The sequence below is a fragment of the Ranitomeya imitator genome, chromosome 3 (genome assembly GCF_032444005.1).
Source record: "Ranitomeya imitator isolate aRanImi1 chromosome 3, aRanImi1.pri, whole genome shotgun sequence".
Taxonomy (NCBI): domain Eukaryota; kingdom Metazoa; phylum Chordata; class Amphibia; order Anura; family Dendrobatidae; genus Ranitomeya; species Ranitomeya imitator.
Window position 1 is genome coordinate 178,978,500 of NC_091284.1, and position 21,894 is coordinate 179,000,393.

General features: G+C 41.7%; 1 protein-coding gene across 1 annotated transcript in view; it reads right to left on the reverse strand.

The window, feature by feature from the left end:
• Nucleotides 1-2,040: 2,040 nt before the first annotated feature.
• LOC138673071 (amine oxidase [flavin-containing] B-like) overlaps nucleotides 2,041-21,894 on the reverse strand; it is a 301,571-nt gene continuing 281,717 nt past the window's right edge. The window contains exons 13-15 of the mRNA XM_069761652.1: nucleotides 21,491-21,602; nucleotides 18,001-18,063; nucleotides 2,041-8,093 (exon numbers count right to left, since the gene is read on the reverse strand). Of these exons, the coding sequence (XP_069617753.1) occupies nucleotides 7,941-8,093; nucleotides 18,001-18,063; nucleotides 21,491-21,602 (328 nt within the window). The 3' untranslated portion in view covers nucleotides 2,041-7,940. The remainder of the gene's footprint in view (nucleotides 8,094-18,000; nucleotides 18,064-21,490; nucleotides 21,603-21,894) is intronic.

Sequence of the window (21,894 nt, forward strand, 5' to 3'; positions counted from 1 at the left end):
TCTTCATCAGGAAATTACCACATGATTTTTTTACACGTCTGGACCTGCATTCATTCAGCAGCGCAGATTATATCCACAGAACTCCTTTTAATTTATCTTTGATACTTCACTGCTGCAGCTGATATGTCTTCAATATCTACATGCTTTACCAAAAGCCTATATCAGGTTAGCAGAATCTAAGTGTATGCTTTATATATCCACCAGATAAGACCCTATCTGCGCTGATCTCTCCTGCAGTTTTATCGAAGGAAAAAGGTTGTGACATGAGAAGAAATAAATCTTCTACTCTGCCGAGAGGATTTTTTTTTTACCAGCTTGAGTCAGCCAAGGAGAAGATTTACTTCTTCCCTTGTGATTGCCCTTCTCGGAGTTATCTGTGCTCAATGGAGCTGAAAAGTTGCATGGGTTAATAAAAGGTTCATTTTACTGGACGTGCTGCCTCACTCTCCATACCTGTTAACTGTTGGTGTCTGTTGCATCAAATTCTTAGAGGCGTGCACCGTTTTTTTAAGTTGCCAGTGCTGCTACCTTTCCTTTAATGTTAACTAGGGTTGAGCGACCTTTACTTTTATAGGATCGGGTCGGGTTTCACGAAACCCGACTTTCTCAAAAGTCGGGTCGAGTGAAATCGGCCGATCCTATAAAAAAGTCGGGGTCGGGGTCGGCCGAAACCCGAAACCCAATGCATTGCATTGGGTTACTATGGTTCCCAGGGTCTGAAGGAGAGAAAACTCTCCTTCAGACCCTGCGATCCATATTTCAGTGTGAAAGAAAGAATTAAAATAAAAAATATTGCTATACTCACCCTCTGACGCGCCCTGGTACTAACCGGCAGTGTTCCTTCCATAGAATCAGCACTTGAAAGATCTTCGGTGACGTCGCGGCTTGTGATTGGTCGCGCGACGGCCCATGTGACTGCTCACGCGACCAATCACAAGCCGCGACGTCACCGAAGGTCCTTCAAGCGCTGATTCTTAGGAAGGAAGGCTGCCGGAAAGAAGCAGGGTGCGTCCGAGGGTAAGTATATACCTAATAAGAATATACTCACCCTCGGACGCGCCCTGCTTCTTTCCAGCAGCCTTCCTTCCTAAGAATCAGTGCTTCAAGGACCTTCGGTGACGTCGAGGCTTGTAATTGGTCACGTGAGCGGTCACATGGGCCGTCGTGCGACCAATCACAAGCCGCGACGTCACCGAAGGTCTTTCAAGCGCTGATTCTAAGGATGGAAGACTGCCGGCTAGTAGCAGGGCGCGTCAGAGGGTGAGTATAGCAATATTTTTTATTTTAATTCTTTCTTTTACACTTAAATATGGATTCCGATACCGATTTCCGATCTTGCAAAGATATCGGAACTCGGTATCGGAATTCCGATACCAGATTCAGAAGATCGCCGACCTCATGGCCAACCCCACACAGGGGTCGGGTCAGGTTTCATGAAACCCGACCTTGCCAAAAGTCGGCGACTTCTGAAAATGGACGACCCGTTTTGCTCAACCCTAATGTTAACTGTTGGTGTCTGCTGCATCAAATTCTTAGAGGCGCACACCCCCTTTTTTAAATTGCCAGTGCTGCTACCTTAATACAGCAAGTATTAAAGAAGTTATGAGATCCCTGTATTTTCCAGCTAAGCGCTCCTCCACCTTTTATGACTCTGGCTACAGAAAGCTTAACAATAGCCCATCAATCATATGTGTCATTTGGGCTAATAGTGCAGGAATTAGTACATTATTTGTATAGTGTATGGGCCCCAATTTCTTCTCTAACCACTGTCACATTGACATAGCATTTTAGGAACACACGCAGTGTAACCTGGTGCCAGTCCATAGACTAAAAATCACCTATTTTGAAATTTGGAGGTGGGAGTAGAGAGAATTACTGACAGCTTACTTTATCCTCACCAAAACACTCTCTAGCCAACACATTATTTTAACATAGTAATACTTTATCAAACATTGATAGATTTTCTAACTTACAAAATGGACACAATGTATAATGATTAACCAATACCCAAAACATGAATAGATTCACCAGTACACGACACAAGTTCTAAATCTTTATTACATTGTATTCTTTAATTTGAAAGCACAGTAGTAGTCAATAATTTGACAATGTAATTATAAGTAAATTAATACAAATTTTGACCATCAGTATGTCTGAGTTTCAACAAGTTGTATTAGTCACAATTACATATGTCTAAATATATGTATAGATATCCACTACTGAAATTATATTTCTAATATAGATACGAACATTGATCACTTTCTTTTCACTCATCTTATCTTTTTTAAAATGCTACATGCAAATTGTAAAGGACAAGTGGATTACAAAAGAACTATGCAGTAACAAATTTTGTCTTAACACTTATCGATCAAGAGTAGGTTTAGAATTCAAACATAGTGACATCATTATCATCAACGAAAAGAAGGTTTATGAGCTACCAAGGTCATAAAATGGGCAAGTATCCTGGCAGTTAATGAGGTTGTCCACTATTAAATTTGATATTTAAATTGTGTGGTGTATAAATTGAAACAACTCAAGATACTCACTTACCGGGCCCCCACAAACAAAAATGGAGACTGTTGTACAAAATATTAAAGTTAGAATTGATCATTCCAAGCTAATTGGTTGCAAAAGTTATGTGATATCATAAAAGAGGGCTAGAAGACTGTCAAAGTTCACAGATAACAGAGTATGGCCAATAAAATTTTAAAAAACTTGAACTCTACATAGTTCTACCAAATTTTCATCATCATAGAACCCTGTGGTGATTTCAAGTCGGGTTCTGAGTGTTATCATGATGTCTTTTGTGACTTCATTTTGAATTAAAGAAGTCTGTGACCACCACTGCCAAAAGTCTTTCTGCAAAGCCAGGACCTATTTTAGATAATATGAAGCCCTGGGCAAAATTAAAAGTGGGGCCCCCAAGTACTAACATATTGCACCATAATATAGAAACAGGTTGCATTTAAGGAAGTAGCTTTCAGTCCATTAAATGATCACCAACTGGTTATATTCAAGTTGTTGGTGCTTTTCTATCGGGCTCTTACGCAGGCTAATGAAGAACTATAGGGACAGAATGATTATTAATACATGGTTTTATATACGGTACAGTTTCATGTCATCAGAGCCACATCTCTTATTTACACAGAAATGTGCGGCCGAGAACAATGATTTTTGTTCCTGCATATACGATCCAATCACCCGATGAATTAACCTTTTACTTGTGTGTTAGGTGATTGTTTACACTTAAGAATGCTCATCTGTGCTGCCAGTGTTTTTATATATGGATAGTGATGGGTGACTCCCCGATGATCGGGTTCGCCTGAGTTTTTTTAAATTTCGAGTTCGGGGCCGGAGATGAAGCGAACTTGTGTCCGAACCCCGAACTTGGACTTTACAGATATGGGATGGGGCGGGGAGGGGGCTGTAAAAGAAAGAATAAAATTAATAACAAACATTATAAATATTATACTTACCTGTCTAGTGACGCTTCCTCCTGTAATGAGAAGGTAATGAGCGGTCCCAGAAGCAGATGTGGCCGGGAGACAGTGGGACGGGAGGAAGCGTCGCTGGACAGGTAAGTATAATATTTATAATGTTTATTATTAATATTATTCTTTCTTGTACAGGACCTGGATCCGATCTGGACCCCATGGAAACCTGTGTTCAGGAACTTTACAGTTTGGGTTCGCCCATCCCTATGTATGGATGCTATACATGCCATTTATGTAACATACACTCCACGCTGCATGTTACACACACTGTATGCTAAACACACACACTCCATGCTACATACACACATTGCATGTTCCTTGTATAGACAAGTAGTACAGGACATAATACATTATTAGCATAGTTTTTGGCTTGAAAAGGGAGGACGCATCAGACTGACAAGCCAACAAAGCTTGCAGCTGTATAGCTTGTCGCTAGGACCCCCTTTGGGAGGCCAGAGCAACTGCCCTAAATGGCGGTCCTGATAGCATCTCATGGGAAATTTAATCTTGGAGCTTAACCACTGTGTTCTCAGTTTGAAGCCAATTACCACTATTTAAGTAAATAACATCAAATGCTAATATATTATGTGCTACATATGGATAGTGTGTATGTAACACACAATGTACACAATAATACGTCTAGTGACCAAATTTAAGTAATTTAATAATTTAACTGTTCTTTATGGGGTTTTATTTTAGAGAGTAATTCCTAAAGAGTAATTTAAACTAATTATACTGGTAACCCCTTAGTGACCGAGCCAAATTTTTTAAATCTGACCAGTGTCACTTTATGTGGTAATAACTCTGCAACGCTTCAACAAATCCCAGTGATTTTGAGATTGTTTTTTCGTGACACATTATACTTTATGATAATGGTAAATTTAGTTCAACATTTTTTGTGTTTATTTATAAAAAATATAAAAAATTTGAGAAAAATGTTAAAAAATTAGCAATTTTCTAAATTTGAATGATTATCCCTTTAATCCAGATAGTCATATAACAGCAAACCATTAATAAATAACATTTCCCACATGTCTGCTTTACATCAGCACCATTTCTAAAATGTTATTTTATTTTGTTAGCATTTTAGGAGGTTTAAAAATGTAGCAGCAATTTATCATTTTTTCAAAGAAATTTACCACATTTATTTTTTTAGGGACATATCCATGTTTAAAGTGACTTTAGGGGTCCCATATATTGGGAAACCCCCAAACGTGATACCATTTTAAAAACAGCACCCCCTGACATATCGAAAACTTCTGTCAGGTAGTTTATTAACCCTTCAGGTGCTTTACAGGAATTAATGCAAAATGGCATGACAGAAATGAAAATGTGTATTTTTACCACCTAAATGTTGCTAACTTCTAAACAGATTACTATAGCCGGCAGACTCTAAGGCCGCTATTTGGTCATGAATTGCCATCGCAAACATCAGGACAACAAAATCATGATCTGAGGGCACCAATTGGGATAAAGAAGAAGCCCCCACACTCTGTTAACCATTTATAATGATGTAGTCACTATTGACAGCAGCATCTAAGGGGTTAAACAGATTTAGAAGGCGCAAATACTGATCGTGGCTGATACAGCAAGTTGTCAGCTATAGTGTACAACCAACAGATGCTGGATTGTCATCTGTATGGGGAGGCTATTCTCTTATATCTCAGGTCAGTTAAAAGACGTATTGGCGGTCATTAAGGGGGTAAAGGAAGCACATGTAAATTGGATAAATGAAACTTATATCTAGAAAATATAGTTCATTATACATGTAGTATTGTGGATACATGTAAAAAGATACGTTCTTATAAATGTTCTGAGGTATTTGTATACTTTTAGACTAGCTCTTCCAGGCTAAGTATAGTCAATTGAAAGCAGCAATACAGACTTGGGATTATCGCAACCATGGGACATCATCAATGTTTCCTTGTAAAAAAAAAAGAATAGTAGCAACCATGTGTAAATTCCTAAAAGGACTAGGCCTCACTAAAGAGTAACCCTCACTAGCAGATGCTAAAACTTAACTTCTAATGCATTATTCTAAAACATGTAAACTAATTCGACATTGAGCCATCCCCTGAGGATACTGTGTATTTGGTGAAGTATGATGCGGGGACATGTGTCTGGTGTTTAGTTTTAAACCTATTGCATCTACCTCTAACTACCAATTGTTGCTCCAACAATCCTAATATTATCTCCATTAGTTTAGAGGAAATCCAACTACCGTATATGATCGAGTATAAGCTGACCCGAGTATAAGCCGACCCCCCTAATTTTGCCACAAAAAACTGGGAAAACCTATTGACTCGAGTATAAGCCTAGGGTGGAAATGCAGCATTTACCGGTGAATTTCAAAAACAAAAATAGATCATTATTTCCCCATAGCTGTGCCATATAGTGCTCTGCACTGTTCATATTGCCCCATAGCTGTGCCATACTGTGCTCTGCAGCGTTCATGTCTCCCATAGCTCTGCCCCATACTGTGATCTGCAGCGTTCATGTCTCCCATAGCTGTGCCCCATACTGTGCTCTGCACTGTTCATGTCTCCCATAGCTCTGCCCCATATAGTGCTCTGCAGCGTTCATGTCTCCCATAGCTCTGCCCCATATAGTGCTCTGCAGCGTTCATGTCTCCCATAGCTCTGCCCCATATAGTGCTCTGCTGCGTTCATGTCTCCCATAGCTCTGCCCCATACTGTGCTCTGCACCGTTCATGTCTCCCATAGCTCTGCCCCATACTGTGCTCTGCAGCGTTCATGTCTCCCATAGCTGTGCCCCATACTGTGCTCTGCACCGTTCATGTCTCCCATAGCTCTGCCCCATATAGTGCTCTGCTGCGTTCATGTCTCCCATAGCTCTGCCCCATATAGTGCTCTGCTGCGTTCATGTCTCCCATAGCTCTGCCCCATACTGTGCTCTGCTGCGTTCATGTCTCCCATAGCTCTGCCCCATACTGTGCTCTGCACCGTTCATGTCTCCCATAGCTCTGCCCCATACTGTGCTCTGCACCGTTCATGTCTCCCATAGCTCTGCCCCATACTGTGCTCTGCAGCGTTCATGTCTCCCATAGCTTTGCCCCATATAGTGCTCTGCTGCGTTCATGTCTCCCATAGCTCTGCCCCATACTGTGCTCTGCACCGTTCATGTCTCCCATAGCTCTGCCCCATACTGTTCATATCTCCCCATAGAGCTCCACATAAATCTGTGCCATGGCCGCTGCTGCTGCAATAAAAAAAACACACACATACTCACCTCTCTTGATTGCAGCTCCCAGCGTCCGGTCCCGGCATCTCTCCGCTCTGACTGATCAGGCAGAGGGCGCCGCGCACACTATATGCGTCATCGCGCCCTCTGACCTGAACAGTAAGAGCGCAGATGCCGGGAAGATGGAGCGGCGCCCGGCGGCTGGAACGTGGACAGGTGAATATAACATACTCACCTAGTCCTGGCGATCCTCGCGCTGTCCCTTCCTGTCGCAGCTGGTCTTCGGTGCCGCAGATTCTTTCTCTATCAGCGGTCACCGGCACCGCTGATTAGAGAAATGAATAGGCGGCTCCGCCCCTATGGGAGGTGGAGCCGCCTATTCATATCTCTAATGAGCGGTCCCACGTGACCGCTGAAGAGGGGAAGAAGCTGCAGCACAGAAGCCCGTGGGACGGCAGGGGGAGCGCCAGGATCGCTGGGACTAGGTAAGTATACCTCAGCGCCCTCTCCCCCTCACCCACCGACCCCACCGCTGCCGTGACTCGAGTATAAGCCGAGAGGGGCACCTTCAGCCCAAAAATTTGGGCTGAAAATCTCGGCTTATACTCGAGTATATACGGTATTTTATTCATAACCCATATTAGTTTGCATTTTTTTAACATAATGAATTAAAAGTTATGTTTTACAACCTGCTAGTAAGGGTTACTATTTAATGGGCCTTGCCCTTTAAGGAATTTATACTATAACATATCTCTCTCTCATAGGTGATATTATCTCTATGGGCTATTTTCATTACTCAATTAATATCAAACATCGACTTAAAATAAAACAAATTTGGTTGAAACATAGCTTGTGACATTTAGATTTCATTAAACATTGACTCGGGCAATGACTCTTAGCCTTACGTTGAATAGTGTCAATCAATTGTATCTTGTACAAACCTCACAAAATACATGTAGAATTGGCATTCAGCAGTTTTGTCAAAATTTCTTGCTTTACAAAATTTTTAGGAAATATCAAAAAGAATATGTTCTAAACAAAAATCAACACTAAAAAACTAAGCTACAAAATAATCCAACACTTACAGTTAATGACATTTTCAATCATTGACTTGAAAATTATTTTTAAACTATATTGGGATTATTAAAACGCAAATTAACTGTTCATTTATGAAATGAGATACAATATGATATTTCACAGACTAGAATTGTAGACTAGAACTAAATCTTTGGAATAAAGCAACTTTTAATTCCGAATAGGAAGTCCTTTTTTGTAAAACATTAAACCTAAAAAGACTGTTGTTATAACTGTTGAAAATCCAAAAAGACTCAGTAAACCGCCCACAGAAGGTAAGTTTCTTTCCAAAAATGTAGTTGTAATTGGAATTGCTGGAATATCCTACAAAAATGTGAGAAGAAAAAAGAACAAGTTACACACAAATCAATTCTCAAAATTCCAAAATATTTATTAAAGTGTAACTACATTTCTGTAAAGTAAGTGGTTAAAAGAATTAGTCATGCTTAAAGGCATTGTCCCATGAACAAAGTACATTTTAATCACAAAATATTGGTATAAAAATTGCTTCCACAACTGGATGTGGTAAAAGAAATGTTCCTGTGCTGATACCGTGCAGGAACATGGTCAGCGCATACCCAAGCTCCTGACCAGAGATGGGCAGACACCTGGATGTTGGGGTCCGGCGGGTTCGGCTAAATAGTTGCAAAAAGTTCGGGTCCAAACACGAACATCCAGTGTTTGCCACACTGTCATGTGCATGACACAGTGGCAAAAACTGCTTCTGATATGTGGTCAAATCATCCCCGCCGGTCAGACAGCTGTGGTTCCCCCACTGTCAAAAGACAGAAGGAGCATGCAGCTGTGATCGGAGGTATAAAATTTACCTCTGGTCACTGATGTCAGCTGAAGGGGTTACTGCTCCCATCAGATGACGCCTGCTGCCGCTAATAACAGCGAGAGCAGGTGCCGCTGCTGGGAGTTTTCATCAGCCGGCGCCTGTGCTGTAAATAAATAATAAAAAAATGGCATGGCTTCCCTCGTATTTTTGATAACCCGCCAGGCAAAACTCACAGCTGAGGGCTGTAACCTACAGCTGTCAGCTTCAGTAAGGCTGGATATCAAGAATAGAGGGGTCCCTGCACCGTATTTTTTAATTATTTAAATAAATAATTTTAAAAAACATTGTGGGTTCCCCCCATTTTTGACAACCAGACAAGCTAAAGCAGACACCGCCACAAGAACACGGAGCAAAAAAGTCCACGTCAACATAGTTATATATATCAAAATCTTCAAAGAATTTTTTATTAGTTTATAACAATCACATTCATGTATCAATACACAATATTCAAGTACAAAATATGTGTGCTGTCTGCACAACCATATAGCAGGAAACAATAAAAAGAAGATGTGACGATAGCCAACTTAGAGGGGGAGTGCTACAATACATCCTTATGGTAACAGCATGAATCCATAATACAACGTTCTATACATGGCCATATGTGTTTATAATATTGTGTCCAGCAGTACACTCATCCAACTACCTCTGTATACCAAGTCACACAAATACACATGGCTCATGCTTACCCATCGATAGTCAGGGAAGGTACCCCCACCTCGCTTGGCACCCTGGACGCGCATTTTGCGTGGCTTTTTCAAAAGGGTCCCTGAGACCCTGTTGAAAAAGCCACGCGAAACGCGCGTCCGGGGTGCCAAGCGAGGTGGGGGTACCTTCCCTGACTACCGATGGGTAAGCATGAGCCATGTGTATTTGTGTGACTTGGTATACGGAGGTAGTTGGATGAGTGTACTGCTGGACACAATATTATAAACACATATGGCCATGTATAGAACGTTGTATTATAGATTCATGCTGTTACCATAAGGATGTATTGTAGCACTCCCCCTCTAAGTTGGCTACCGTCACATCTTCTTTTTATTGTTTCCTGCTATATGGTTGTGCAGACAGCACACATATTTTGTACTTGAATATTGTGTATTGATACATGAATGTGATTGTTATAAACTAATAAAAAAAAATTTTGAAGATTTTTACATATATAACTATGTTGAAGTGGACTTTTTTGCTCCGTGTTCTTGTGGTGGTATTAGTATTGTGGATTGGTCCTGGAGGTTGGGCACCCGTGGGGTGCGTCGAGAGAGCTGGTACTATCCGCTCACGATTACAATATATACTGGTGCTTCATGATTGTAGTATTAAATAAAGCTAAAGCAGACAGCTGGGGGCTGGTACACTCAAGCAGGTAATCGGCTATGGATATTGGCCCCCAACCTAAAAATAGCAGTCTACTGCTGCCCAAAAAAGACACAGGTGTTAGATATGACAATTCTGGTGCTTTGCCCGACTCTTCCCATTTGCCCTGTAGTGGTGGCATGTGAGTTTCATATTTGTGGGGTTGATGTCACCTTTGTATTGTCAGGTGATGTTAAGCCCACGGATTAGTAATGGAGAAGCGGATATAAGACACCTATCCAATAATAATCCAACAGTTGTGTTGGAAATAAAGACACAGCCAGAATAAAGTCTTTTATCTGAAATAAAACAAAACACCTGGGACTTGGGATGTGGGTCGATAAAGGGAATTTACAAGGTTTTTGAATGTATTATAATTGTGAATTTTCAGTTATACCAACTATATATAGTTTGTATCAATAAATTTGTTTTATTTTACCAAAACCAAAAGTGATTAGGGAACAGGGGCGTTAAAGGGAATCGGTCAGTAGGATCAATCCTCCTAAGCCGTCTGTATGGTCATAGGAAGCTGAATAAAATGATACCTTGATATCTGCGATTTGATGCATTATTTCAGAGAAATCCATAGACTGCTGAGCAGAGTGATACCTGTATGCCTCATGTGTTGTCAATACATTTTCTTATATCAGGTTATGTAAATTACCTCTTCCAGGTTATGGGAAGGATGTTGCCTGGAAGATAACTCTTCCTCCATAGCGTATTTTAAATAAAAGGTGGATTTCCCAGTGTGAGGCAAGTAACTATCACAGAACCGGAGAAATGAAATTTGTCTTTGTGCAAACACATTTTTTGCTTCTCTCTCAGCTCTACTGTATTGCAGCAATATTACAACACTGTCTGCCTGTGAGATGGAAGCTGAAGCTGAGAGCAAATTGCAGATGTGTCTGGTATAATCACACACAGCTCTGCAGGAGAGCAGAGAGCAACCATCACAGATCACACTAGTTCATGCAAAACAAGCTCTGGAGGCAGAGTTCTCTTCCAGGCAGCATCTGTTATGATCTGGTGGCCTAGGAGCAGCATGAGACGGACTCTGGAGAAGGTGGTCCCTGTACTGACCGCAAACCCTGAACCTAGCAGCGCAACTAGAAGTAGCCGTGGGGGGTACCTGACACTCTCTAGACCCCTCGGCACAGCCTAAGATCTAACTTCCCCTAAAGACAGAAACAGGAAACCTATCTTGCCTCAGAGAAAATCCCCAAAGGATAGATAGCCCCCCACAAATATTGACGGTGAGAGGAGAGGGAAAAAACATACGCAGATATGAAATCAGATTTTAGAATAGGAGGCCATACTAGCTAAAAAGAAAGAATAGAACAGAGTACTATGTGGTCAGTATAAAAACACTAGAAAATATCCACCACAGAAAATACGAATCACCACATCTGACTAAAGACATGGGGGGTATATCTGCATCTCCAGAGACACAGCTTAGCTGCAAAAAATCCTTCACAGACAAAGCTGAACAAGACAAAAACATGAATATGCACAGAATTATAAGGTCCACCGCAGGTGGACAGCAAAAACAAAGCCAGGACTTATCTTTGTAGAAAAGCACAGCAAACTGGAGAGATCAGCAGGAAAGTGAATCCTTCAAAAACAATGGACAACTGGCAGGGACTAAAGAGTCCAGCAAGGCTATATACCCCAGTCAGTTTTGCAATTAGTAGATACACCTGTCCAATCCTGCAGTCCAGTCACAACTGCATTACCCTCTACAACCACCGGAGGGAGCCCAAAAGCTGAATTCACAACAGTACCCCCCCTTGAGGAGGGGTCACCGAACCCTCACCAGAGCCCCCAGGCTGATCAGGATGAGCCTGATGAAAGGCAAGAACCAAATCAGCGGCATGGACATCAGAGGCAGAAGCCCAAGAATTATCCTCCTGGCCATCACCCTTCCATTTGACAAGGTACTGAAGCTTCCGCCTCGAAAAACGAGAATCCAAAATCTTCTCAACCACATACTCCAACTCCCCATCGACCAACACAGGGGCCGGAGGAACAACGGGCTCCACATATTTCCGCAACAAAGATCTATGGAAGACATTATGAATAGCAAAAGAGGCCGGAAGCGCCAGGTGAAAGGACACCGGATTAATAATCTCAGAAATCCTATAAGGACCAATAAATCGAGGTTTAAACTTAGAGGAAGAAACCTTCATAGGAACATGACGGGAAGATAACCAAACCAGATCCCCAACCCGAAGCCGGGAACCAACACACCGACGACGGTTAGCAAAACGTTGAGCCTCCTCCTGAGACAACACCAAATTGTCCACCACATGAGCCCAAATCTGCTGCAACCTGTTGACCACAGAATCCACACCAGGAAGGTCAGAAGGCTCAACCTGCCCAGAAGAAAAACGAGGATGAAAACCAAAATTACAAAAAAAAGGCGAAACCAAAGTAGCCGAACTAGCCCGATTATTAAGGGCAAACTCGGCCAATGGCAAAAAAGCCACCCAATCATCCTGATCAGCAGACACAAAGCATCTCAAATAGGTCTCCAAGTTCTGATTAGTTCGCTCAGTCTGGCCATTTGTCTGAGGATGAAATGCAGAAGAAAAAGACAAATCAGTGCCCAGCTTGGCACAAAAGGCCCGCCAAAACCTAGAAACAAACTGGGAACCTCTGTCGGACACAATATTCTCTGGAATGCCATGCAAACGTACCACATGCTGAAAAAACAATGGAACCAAATCAGAAGAAGAAGGCAATTTAGGCAAAGGCACCAAATGAACCATCTTAGAAAATCGGTCACAGACAACCCAGATAACCGACATTCTTTGGGAAACAGGAAGATCGGAAATAAAATCCATAGAAATATGTGTCCAGGGCCTCTCGGGGACCGGTAATGGCAAAAGCAATCCACTAGCGCGGGAGCAGCAAGGCTTAGCCTGCGCACAAATCCCACAGGACTGCACAAAAGAACGCACATCCCGCGACAAAGAAGGCCACCAAAAGGACCTACCAACCAAATCTCTGGTACCAAAAATCCCAGGATGGCCAGCCAACACAGAACAATGAACCTCAGAAATCACTTTACTAGTCCATCTATCAGGAACAAACAGTTTCCCCACAGGACAGCGGTCAGGTTTATTAGCCTGAAATTCCTGAAGAACCCGTCGCAAATCAGGGGAGATGGCAGAAAGAATCACCCCTTCCTTGAAAATGCCGACCGGCTCAAGAACCACAGGGGAATCAGGAAAAAAACTCCTAGAGAGGGCATCCGCCTTAACATTCTTAGAACCAGGAATGTACGAGACCACAAAATCAAAACGGGAGAAAAACAAGGACCATCGAGCCTGTCTAGGATTCAGCCGTTTGGCAGACTTGAGGTAAATCAGATTCTTATGATCGGTCAGGACCACAATACGGTGCTTGGCCCCCTCAAGCCAATGTCGCCACTCCTCAAATGCCCACTTCATAGCCAACAACTCCCAATTGCCGACATCATAATTGCGTTCCGCAGGCGAAAACTTCAGAGAAAAGAAGGCACATGGTTTCATCAAGGAACCATCAGAATTCCTCTGAGACAAAACGGCCCCTGCCCCAATCTCAGACGCGTCAACCTCAACCTGAAATGGAAGAGAAATATCTGGCTGACGCAATGCAGGGGCAGAAGTAAATCGGTGTTTAAGCTCCTGAAAGGCAGAGACAGCCACGGAGGACCAATTCGTCACATCAGCGCCTTTCTTGGTCAAATCAGTCAGAGGTTTAACCACACTGAAGAAGTTGGCAATGAAACGACGATAAAAATTAGCAAAGCCCAAGAATTTCTGAAGGCTCTTCACAGATGTGGGCTGAATCCAATCATGAATGGCCTGAACCTTAACCGGATCCATTTCTATAGATGAGGGAGAAAAAATGAAACCCAAAAAAGAAACCTTCTGCACTCCAAAGAGGCACTTTGACCCCTTCACAAATAAAGCATTATTACAAAGGATCTGAAATACCATCCTGACCCGTTTCACATGAGACTCCCAATCATTGGAAAAAATCAAAATATCATCCAAATATATAACCATGAATTTATCAAGATAACTCCGAAAGATATCATGCATGAAGGATTGGAACACAGATGGGGCATTAGAGAGTCCGAATGGCATCACAGGGTATTCAAAATGGCCTTCGGTCGTATTAAATGCAGTTTTCCATTCGTCACACTGCTTGATACGAATAAGATTATATGCCCCTCGAAGGTCAATCTTAGTAAACCAGCTAGCCCCCTTAATCCTAGCAAACAAATCAGTAAGCAAAGGCAAAGGATATTGAAATTTGACCGTGATCTTATTCAAGAGGCGATAATCAATACAGGGTCTCAAGGAGCCATCCTTCTTGGCAACAAAAAACAACTCCGCTCCCAACGGTGAAGAAGATGGCCGAATATGCCCTTTCTCCAAAGACTCCTTAACATAGCTCCGCATGGCGGCATGTTCAGGCACAGACAGGTTGAAAAGTCGGCCCTTAGGGAATTTACAACCTGGAATCAAGTCAATAGCACAATCACAGTCCCTATGCGGTGGAAGGGAACTGGATTTGGGCTCATCGAATACATCCTGGAAGTCTAACAAAAACTCAGGAATTTTAGAAGGGGGGAAGAGGAAATTGACATCAAAGGAACCTGATTATGAACCCCCTGACAACCCCAACTAGTCACAGACATGGATTTCCAATCTAACACCGGATTATGTAGCTGCAACCATGGAAAACCCAGCACAATATCATCATGCAAATTATGCAACACCAGAAAACAACAATCTTCCTGATGGGCTGGCGCCATGCGCATGGTCAGCTGTGTCCAAAACTGGGGCTTATTTTTAGCCAACGGTGTAGCATCAATGCTCCTAAAAAGAATAGGGTTCTGCAAAGGCTGCAAGGAAGGGAAAACCACAACGTCTGGCAAATTCTAAGTCCATTAAGTTCAGAACGGCGCCTGAATCCACAAATGCCATGACAGAAAATGATGACAATGAGCAGATCAAGGTCACAGATTACAGAAATTTAGGTTGTATAGTACTGATGGTAGCAGAACTAGCGATTCTCTTTATATGCTTAGGGCAATCAGAAATAACATGAGCAGAATCGCCGCAGTAAAAACACAACCTATTCTGACGCCTGAATGTTTGACGTTCAGCTCTAGACAAAGTCCTATCATACTGCATAGGCTCAGGGCTCCGCTCAGAGGACAACGCCATAGAGTGCACAACTCTGCGCTCGCGCAAGCGCCGATCAATCTGAATGGCCAGAGACATAGAATCACTCAGACCAGCAGGCATGGGGAACCCCACCATAACATCTTTAACGGATTCAGAAAGACCCTTTCTGAAAATTGCCACCAAGGCATCCTCATTCCATTTAGTCAGTACAGACCATTTACTAAATTTCTGGCAATACGATTTTGCTGCTTCTTGACCCTGACACAGGGCCAACAAGATTTTCTCAGCCTGATCCACAGAATTAGGCTCATCATACAACAACCCCAATGCCTGAAAGAAGGAATCAACATTAAGCAAAGCAGGATTGCCAGTTTCCAGGGAAAATGCCGAATCCTGTGGGTCACCACGCAGCAGAGATATGATGATTTTAACCTGCTGAATAGGATCACCAGAAGACCGGGGTCTCAATGCAAAAAACAGTTTACAGTTATTTTTGAAACTCAAAAATTTGGATCTGTCACCAAAGAATAAATCAGGAGTGGGAATCTTAGGTTCTAAGGCAGGAGTCCTAACATTATATTCTGAAATACCCTGTACCCTAGCAGCAAGCTGATCCACACGAGAAACTAACTCCTGAACACTCATGTTATTACTAGGTTCCGCAGCCACCCAGAGGTAAAGAGGGAGGAACAGACCAAACAGGCTAAGGAAAAAAAATGGCTCAAAAGCTTCCCTCCCTTCTTCTGAGATGCAATTAACTCATTGTTGGCCAGTTGTACTGTTATGATCTGGTGGCCTAGGAGCAGCATGAGACGGACTCTGGAGAAGGTGGTCCCTGTACTGTCCGCAAATCCTGAACCTAGCAGCGCAACTAGAAGTAGCCGTGGGGGGTACCTGACACTCCATAGACCCCTCGGCACAGCCTAAGATCTAACTTCCCCTAAAGACAGAAACAGGAAACCTATCTTGCCTCAGAGAAAATCCCCAAAGGATAGATAGCCCCCCACAAATATTGACGGTGAGAGGAGAGGTAAAAAACATAAGCAGATATGAAATCAGATTTTAGCATAGGAGGCCATACTAGCTAAAAAGAAAGAATAGAACAGAGTACTATGTGGTCAGTATAAAAACACTAGAAAATATCCACCACAGAAAATACGAATCACCACATCTGACTAAAGACATGGGGGGTATATATCTGCATCTCCAGAGACACAGCTTAGCTGCAAAAAATCCTTCACAGACAAAGCTGAACAAGACAAAAACATGAGTATGCACAGAACTATAAGGTACACCGCAGGTGGACAGCAAAAACAAAGCCAGGACTTATCTTTGTAGAAAAGCACAGCAAACTGGAGAGACCAGCAGGGAAGTGAATCCTTCAAAAACAATGGACAACTGGCAGGGACTAAAGAGTCCAGCAAGGCTATATACCCCAGTCAGTTTTGCAATTAGTAGATACACCTGTCCAATCCTGCAGTCCAGTCACAACTGCATTACCCTCTACAACCACCGGAGGGAGCCCAAAAGCTGAATTCACAACAAGCATCCCCCTCAAAGCCTGGAAAAGGTCATTTACATAAAGGGATGAATGAAAATTTATCAACAACACATCTGATATGAGGCATACAGGTATCACTCTCCTCAGCAGTCTATAACCTGTATGCCCATATTACTAGTTTAGATAGGTCAAATGTGACAGATTCCCTTCAATATAAAGGAAAATGAGGGAAGACAAGGGAAGCAATTGTTGTACAGTGCACAACAATATCATCAGGTTTGAGATCTATTTCATTTTGTTATTTTGAAGTCTGCTAGTCACATTTGTGTTAATTTTGGAGTTTGGGATTTGAAAGAAAAATATAGCAACTCAAACAAAAGTTTTTTTCATAAAGTTAATTAAGTGTAAACATAAATTTGGACAAGCAAGGCAGAGAATAAAGTATCTGCATATAACAAACACTGCTGGAGAAATGCAGCCTCTCTCTCAACAAGACATTTCAAACAAGTGCGATACTTATGCACTATGCATTTATAATGCGGCCGCAAGTCACAGCAAGTTTAATGATCTGAGCTAACAGTGTCATAGGCATCCCTGACGCTAGAAGTTTAGATCACTAGACCTGAAGAGAAAGTGATTAATGTTCATAATAAAGCTATATTTTACACATGCATGACCATAATCTGACATATAGTAACCCGGGAATATACTAACAAAGAATGTGGAATGACAGATCTATGGGCTTTTGATTCTTAAGACCATTTTCAACATCATTTGCTATTCTGCAAGTGAAGGTAGCATCTGGTATGCCTTTTCCTGCTGTATTTATGCGTGCAATTCAATTTACTATCATTAGGCCATCAATATTAGATTAATGGGAAGAGGAGACAATCAGCTTTTGCTAGGAGTCATTTTGGTGTGACAAGTTGAATGTTCTCTCTATTGAATACCAGTCAAAGCACCATATATTTACGACAGGTTGTGCCTGGTATTGAAATGCACTACAGATTTGTCCTATTCAAGTAAAATGAGAAATGATGTCAGATGCAACTGTTACTAAAAGTACAGTGCTGTGATGAATTGAGCATTTTAAACACTACAAGCGGTGTGACTCCTGCCAAAGCAATGCAGCCCCTAAAGCTGATCACCGGTGGTGCTGAAAGTAGAAATTCTGACAATTAGATATTACAGGGATTTTTAATATTATCCTTTAATACTGTTCCTTAAAACTTATTTCTGGCACATAAAATAGTATACCAAGCAAGACCGACTCTAGCTGGATCCCTGGGTACACAGTTTTGTATTGAACCAAGATAAGGGACCTAATATTCAGAAACATAATTCAGCTCTTACCAATGACTGTGGTTCTGTCATCAAAATATCATTCTCGGAAATTTTTCCCAGCTCAAATAAAATCTAAAACAGAAATAATAAGAAAAGTTATAGGATTTATAGCCAGACTGTGTAATAAAAATGTAATAACAATTATGCAAGAATAATGTCATTATTTTGGAAATGTATCAACATTTTATGAGTTAACAAATTAATTAGACAATACACATGCAGATAAATCACATTTACAGTATGTCAACTTTAAAAGGTTTATACGAAAAACAGCTATTGATGACTGAATTAATTATATCCAAACACTACTTCTTATTAGTAGGTTCATCTAATTCAGATACCGTCCCTGATCACAGGGTTATTAAAAGAATGCATACAGCAATGTAATGATCAAATTAAATTTACCAGGTTCGACAAATTTTTGCCCAAAATTTGATTTGAACCAAATAGATTTGTCAGGGAATTTCTTTAGTAGTTTTAAAAAAACAATTACCCCACACCTCTTCACAGAATTGCACAAGAAATGCAAACATTCAGTAAAGTTGCTTGTGATATGTAAGTACACCCACTTTGACTGACATTGGTTTCATTTTTTATTTGGCAAAAACTATTGTGTTTGCTTGCTGCTGCTTTCTATTGCGTTAAAATTAACAAAAAATATGTTGTGATTATTATTTGAATGCAGCAAGACAGATGCCAGGTACACCACTGTCTGTAATTGTTGCTGCTGGTACCTCACCTATCTCTCTCTCTCCCTATTTATTGCATTTTTGTATTATTCACATACTTCTATAATCATCTTCATTGCTGCAGGTATGCAACACCTTACTAACTGGAGAATGGGTCCAATTTTCCAGAGCTTTCTATTCCCATCTTTATTGCTGAGCTTTGAGCATTGACATCCTCTCACTATCTTATATCACTCTAAAATTGCTGCTGCATTCCCTAACTAGGCTTGTAAACTGGCTGGATAGTACCTCCTGATTGGCTGATTGGCTGCACTACAACATGTGATATGACATCTGCAAGGCATTATGGGGACACCAGCACGATCATACCTGAGGTCATTTCAGCCTTCTCTGGCTGTTTCAATCTTCCACAAGGTGTGTAAAGGCGGAAAACATTGTGTTTTTTTTTGTGATCCGCACAAATCAAATCACAATTAGTTGAATTCACCAGGATCTACAAATTTCATGACTTTTGACTGAAATTCAATTAGCACTGAAGTGATTAGCTCATCTCTTCTCTGCATAGAACCATAACAATAACCATTAACCCCTTCATGACCTTGGGATTTTTCATTTTTCCGTGTTCGTTTTTCACTCCCCTCCTTCCCAGAGCCATAACTTTTTTATTTTTCCGTCAATTTGGCCATGTGAGGGCTTATTTTTTGTGGGACGAGTTGTACTTTGAACGACATCATTGGTTTTAGCATGTCGTGTACTAGAAAACGGGAAAAAAATTCCAAGTGCGGTGAAATTGCAAAAAAAGTGCAATCCCACACTTGTTTTTTGTTTGGCTTTTTTGCTAGATTCACTAAATGCTAAAACTGACCTGTCATTATGATTCTCCAGGTCAGTACGAGCTCATAGACACCTAACATGACTAGGTTATTTTTTATCTAAGTGGTGAAAAAAAATTCCAAACTTTGCTAAAAAAAAAAAAATTGCGCCATTTTCCGATACTCGTAGCGTCTCCATTTTTCGTGATCTGGGGTCGGTTGAGGGCTTATTTTTTGTGTGCTGAGATGACGTTTTTAATGATAGCATTTTGGTGCAGATACGTTATTTTGATCGCCCGTTGGCGCTCACAGCCACCGGTGATCAGTAACCATAGAGGTCTCTAGGACCTCTATGGTTACCATCCTGACGCATCGCCGACCCCCGATCATGTGATGGGGGTCAGCGATTACGTCATTTCCGGCCGCCCGGCCGGAAGCGGTAGTTAAATGCCGCTGTCTGCGTTTGACAGCGGCATTTAACTAGTTAATAGGTTCGAGCAGATCGCGATTCTGCCCGCGCCTATTACGGGCACATGTCAGCTGTTCAAAACAGCTGACATGTCCCGGCTTTGATGCGGGCTCACCGCGGAGCCCTGCATCAAAGCAGGGGATCTGACCTCGGACGTACTATCCCGTCCGAGGTCAGAAAGGGGTTAAAGGGAAACTGTCAGCAGGATTTTGCTATGTAATCTGAGGACAGCATAAGGTAGAGGTTAAAACACAGAATTCAACAATGTGTCATATATCAAGCTGTGTGATGTTGTTTACCAAGACTTAAGATTTAATCACCTGGTGACTACTATTGCAGTGACTAGCTGGCACACACTTTCAGGTCTGACTCTGCCACCTTCTGTGATAAGCAGCTCACTGTCTTTAAACATGGTCACTGAAAGGCTGGTATGGGTGGGGTTAACTTTCTTAGCTCTGCTGCATTGCTAAATCTAAAAACTCTGAGTCAAAACTGCTGCACACAATAAACTAACTGATACATCACTGGATTCAGGGTCACTTTGCCTACATCAAGCAAAAACCTGCTGACAGATTCCCTTTAATATCTTTAGGATTATAGAACAATTTGGACTGAACCTTATCATAAAGCATCTATACCTATTCTCAATAATCCTTTTAGGTTTTAATAAACCCACATTTGCCTAAAAAATTAGGCTAAGTGTAACAAAAGGCAAATACATAAATATGTAAATGTGATTATTTCTTATCCGTAAAATCTAAAAACTATAAAACTATGCAAAAGGGACATACCGTATTTTTTCACAATATAAGACGAACTTGTTTCCTCCAAAATATTGGAAGGAAAATGGGGATATGTCTTATAATCTGAATGTAGCTTACCTGCTGTGGTGGAGAGGGGTCACAGGAGGCAGGGTCACTGCTGTAGGAGGCTAGCGGCGGGAGTAGTGGGATGATGCTGAGGACCCCACGGGGTGTACTGGCGGTGCAAGGCTACGGGCCCTGGGCTTTGAGCATAGTCTCCTTTACATTGATTTTCCTGTAGTAGGCTTTTGGAAAATGGCCACCAGAGGCAGTGCAGGCACAGATTAAGATCTCGGGAAAAGGGACCTTCAGCATTGCCTTCATTCCTGTAGCCACTGCTGACAGCCTCCCGCAGCAGTGACTCTGCCTCCCATGACCCAGCTCCACCACAGTCACCCCCCGTAGAGCTATCATAAAATTGGACTATAAGATACACCACCATTTTATTTAACAATTTTTCCTATTTTTCTCCCTAAAATTGAGGGTGCATGTTATGGTCCTGTGCATCTTATAGTCTGCAAAATATTGTACATCGCAAGTGCTATTTTGTGGTGCTTACACTAGTTGAGTCTTTTTTGTAACCGCAATCTCAGTAACAGAACTGTGCTAGTCTGGAAAGGCTAAAAAAAGTTCTCAGCATGCAGAGTGTACTCTGCACTGCACTTATTAATTATCATTCAACACTTATCAATAATCAATGACCCCAAAGAAAATATAAAATTAGACCTCTCTAGCAGCTCTTTCTCCAGCTTGGATTGCTCCTTCGAGATATCCACTCCACTCTGTGGCTGTCTCTGTGCCAGCAAAAAAGAGCCGACCAAAAGGTTGTCGTAGAACCCTTAAAAAAAGAGGAGAAAGTTATTCAATTTCTGGCATATACCTATGTATATTACAATGGTATTTCTATCAGCAGCCTTATACTTCACTAATGAAATTGTCACAGGTTTACCGGGACAGAGTGGAGCCAGACTGCAGTGTCTGATTTCTCCTACCCCTGCGCTGATTGGAAGCACTTCACATTCTTATTAAACAATGTCATTTTATTTTGGCAGTGCAGGGGTTAATCTGCCTTGCTGAGAGCTCCTGGAGTGTTTAGGCTCTCAGCTGTGCACTATTAGCCACTCACATTT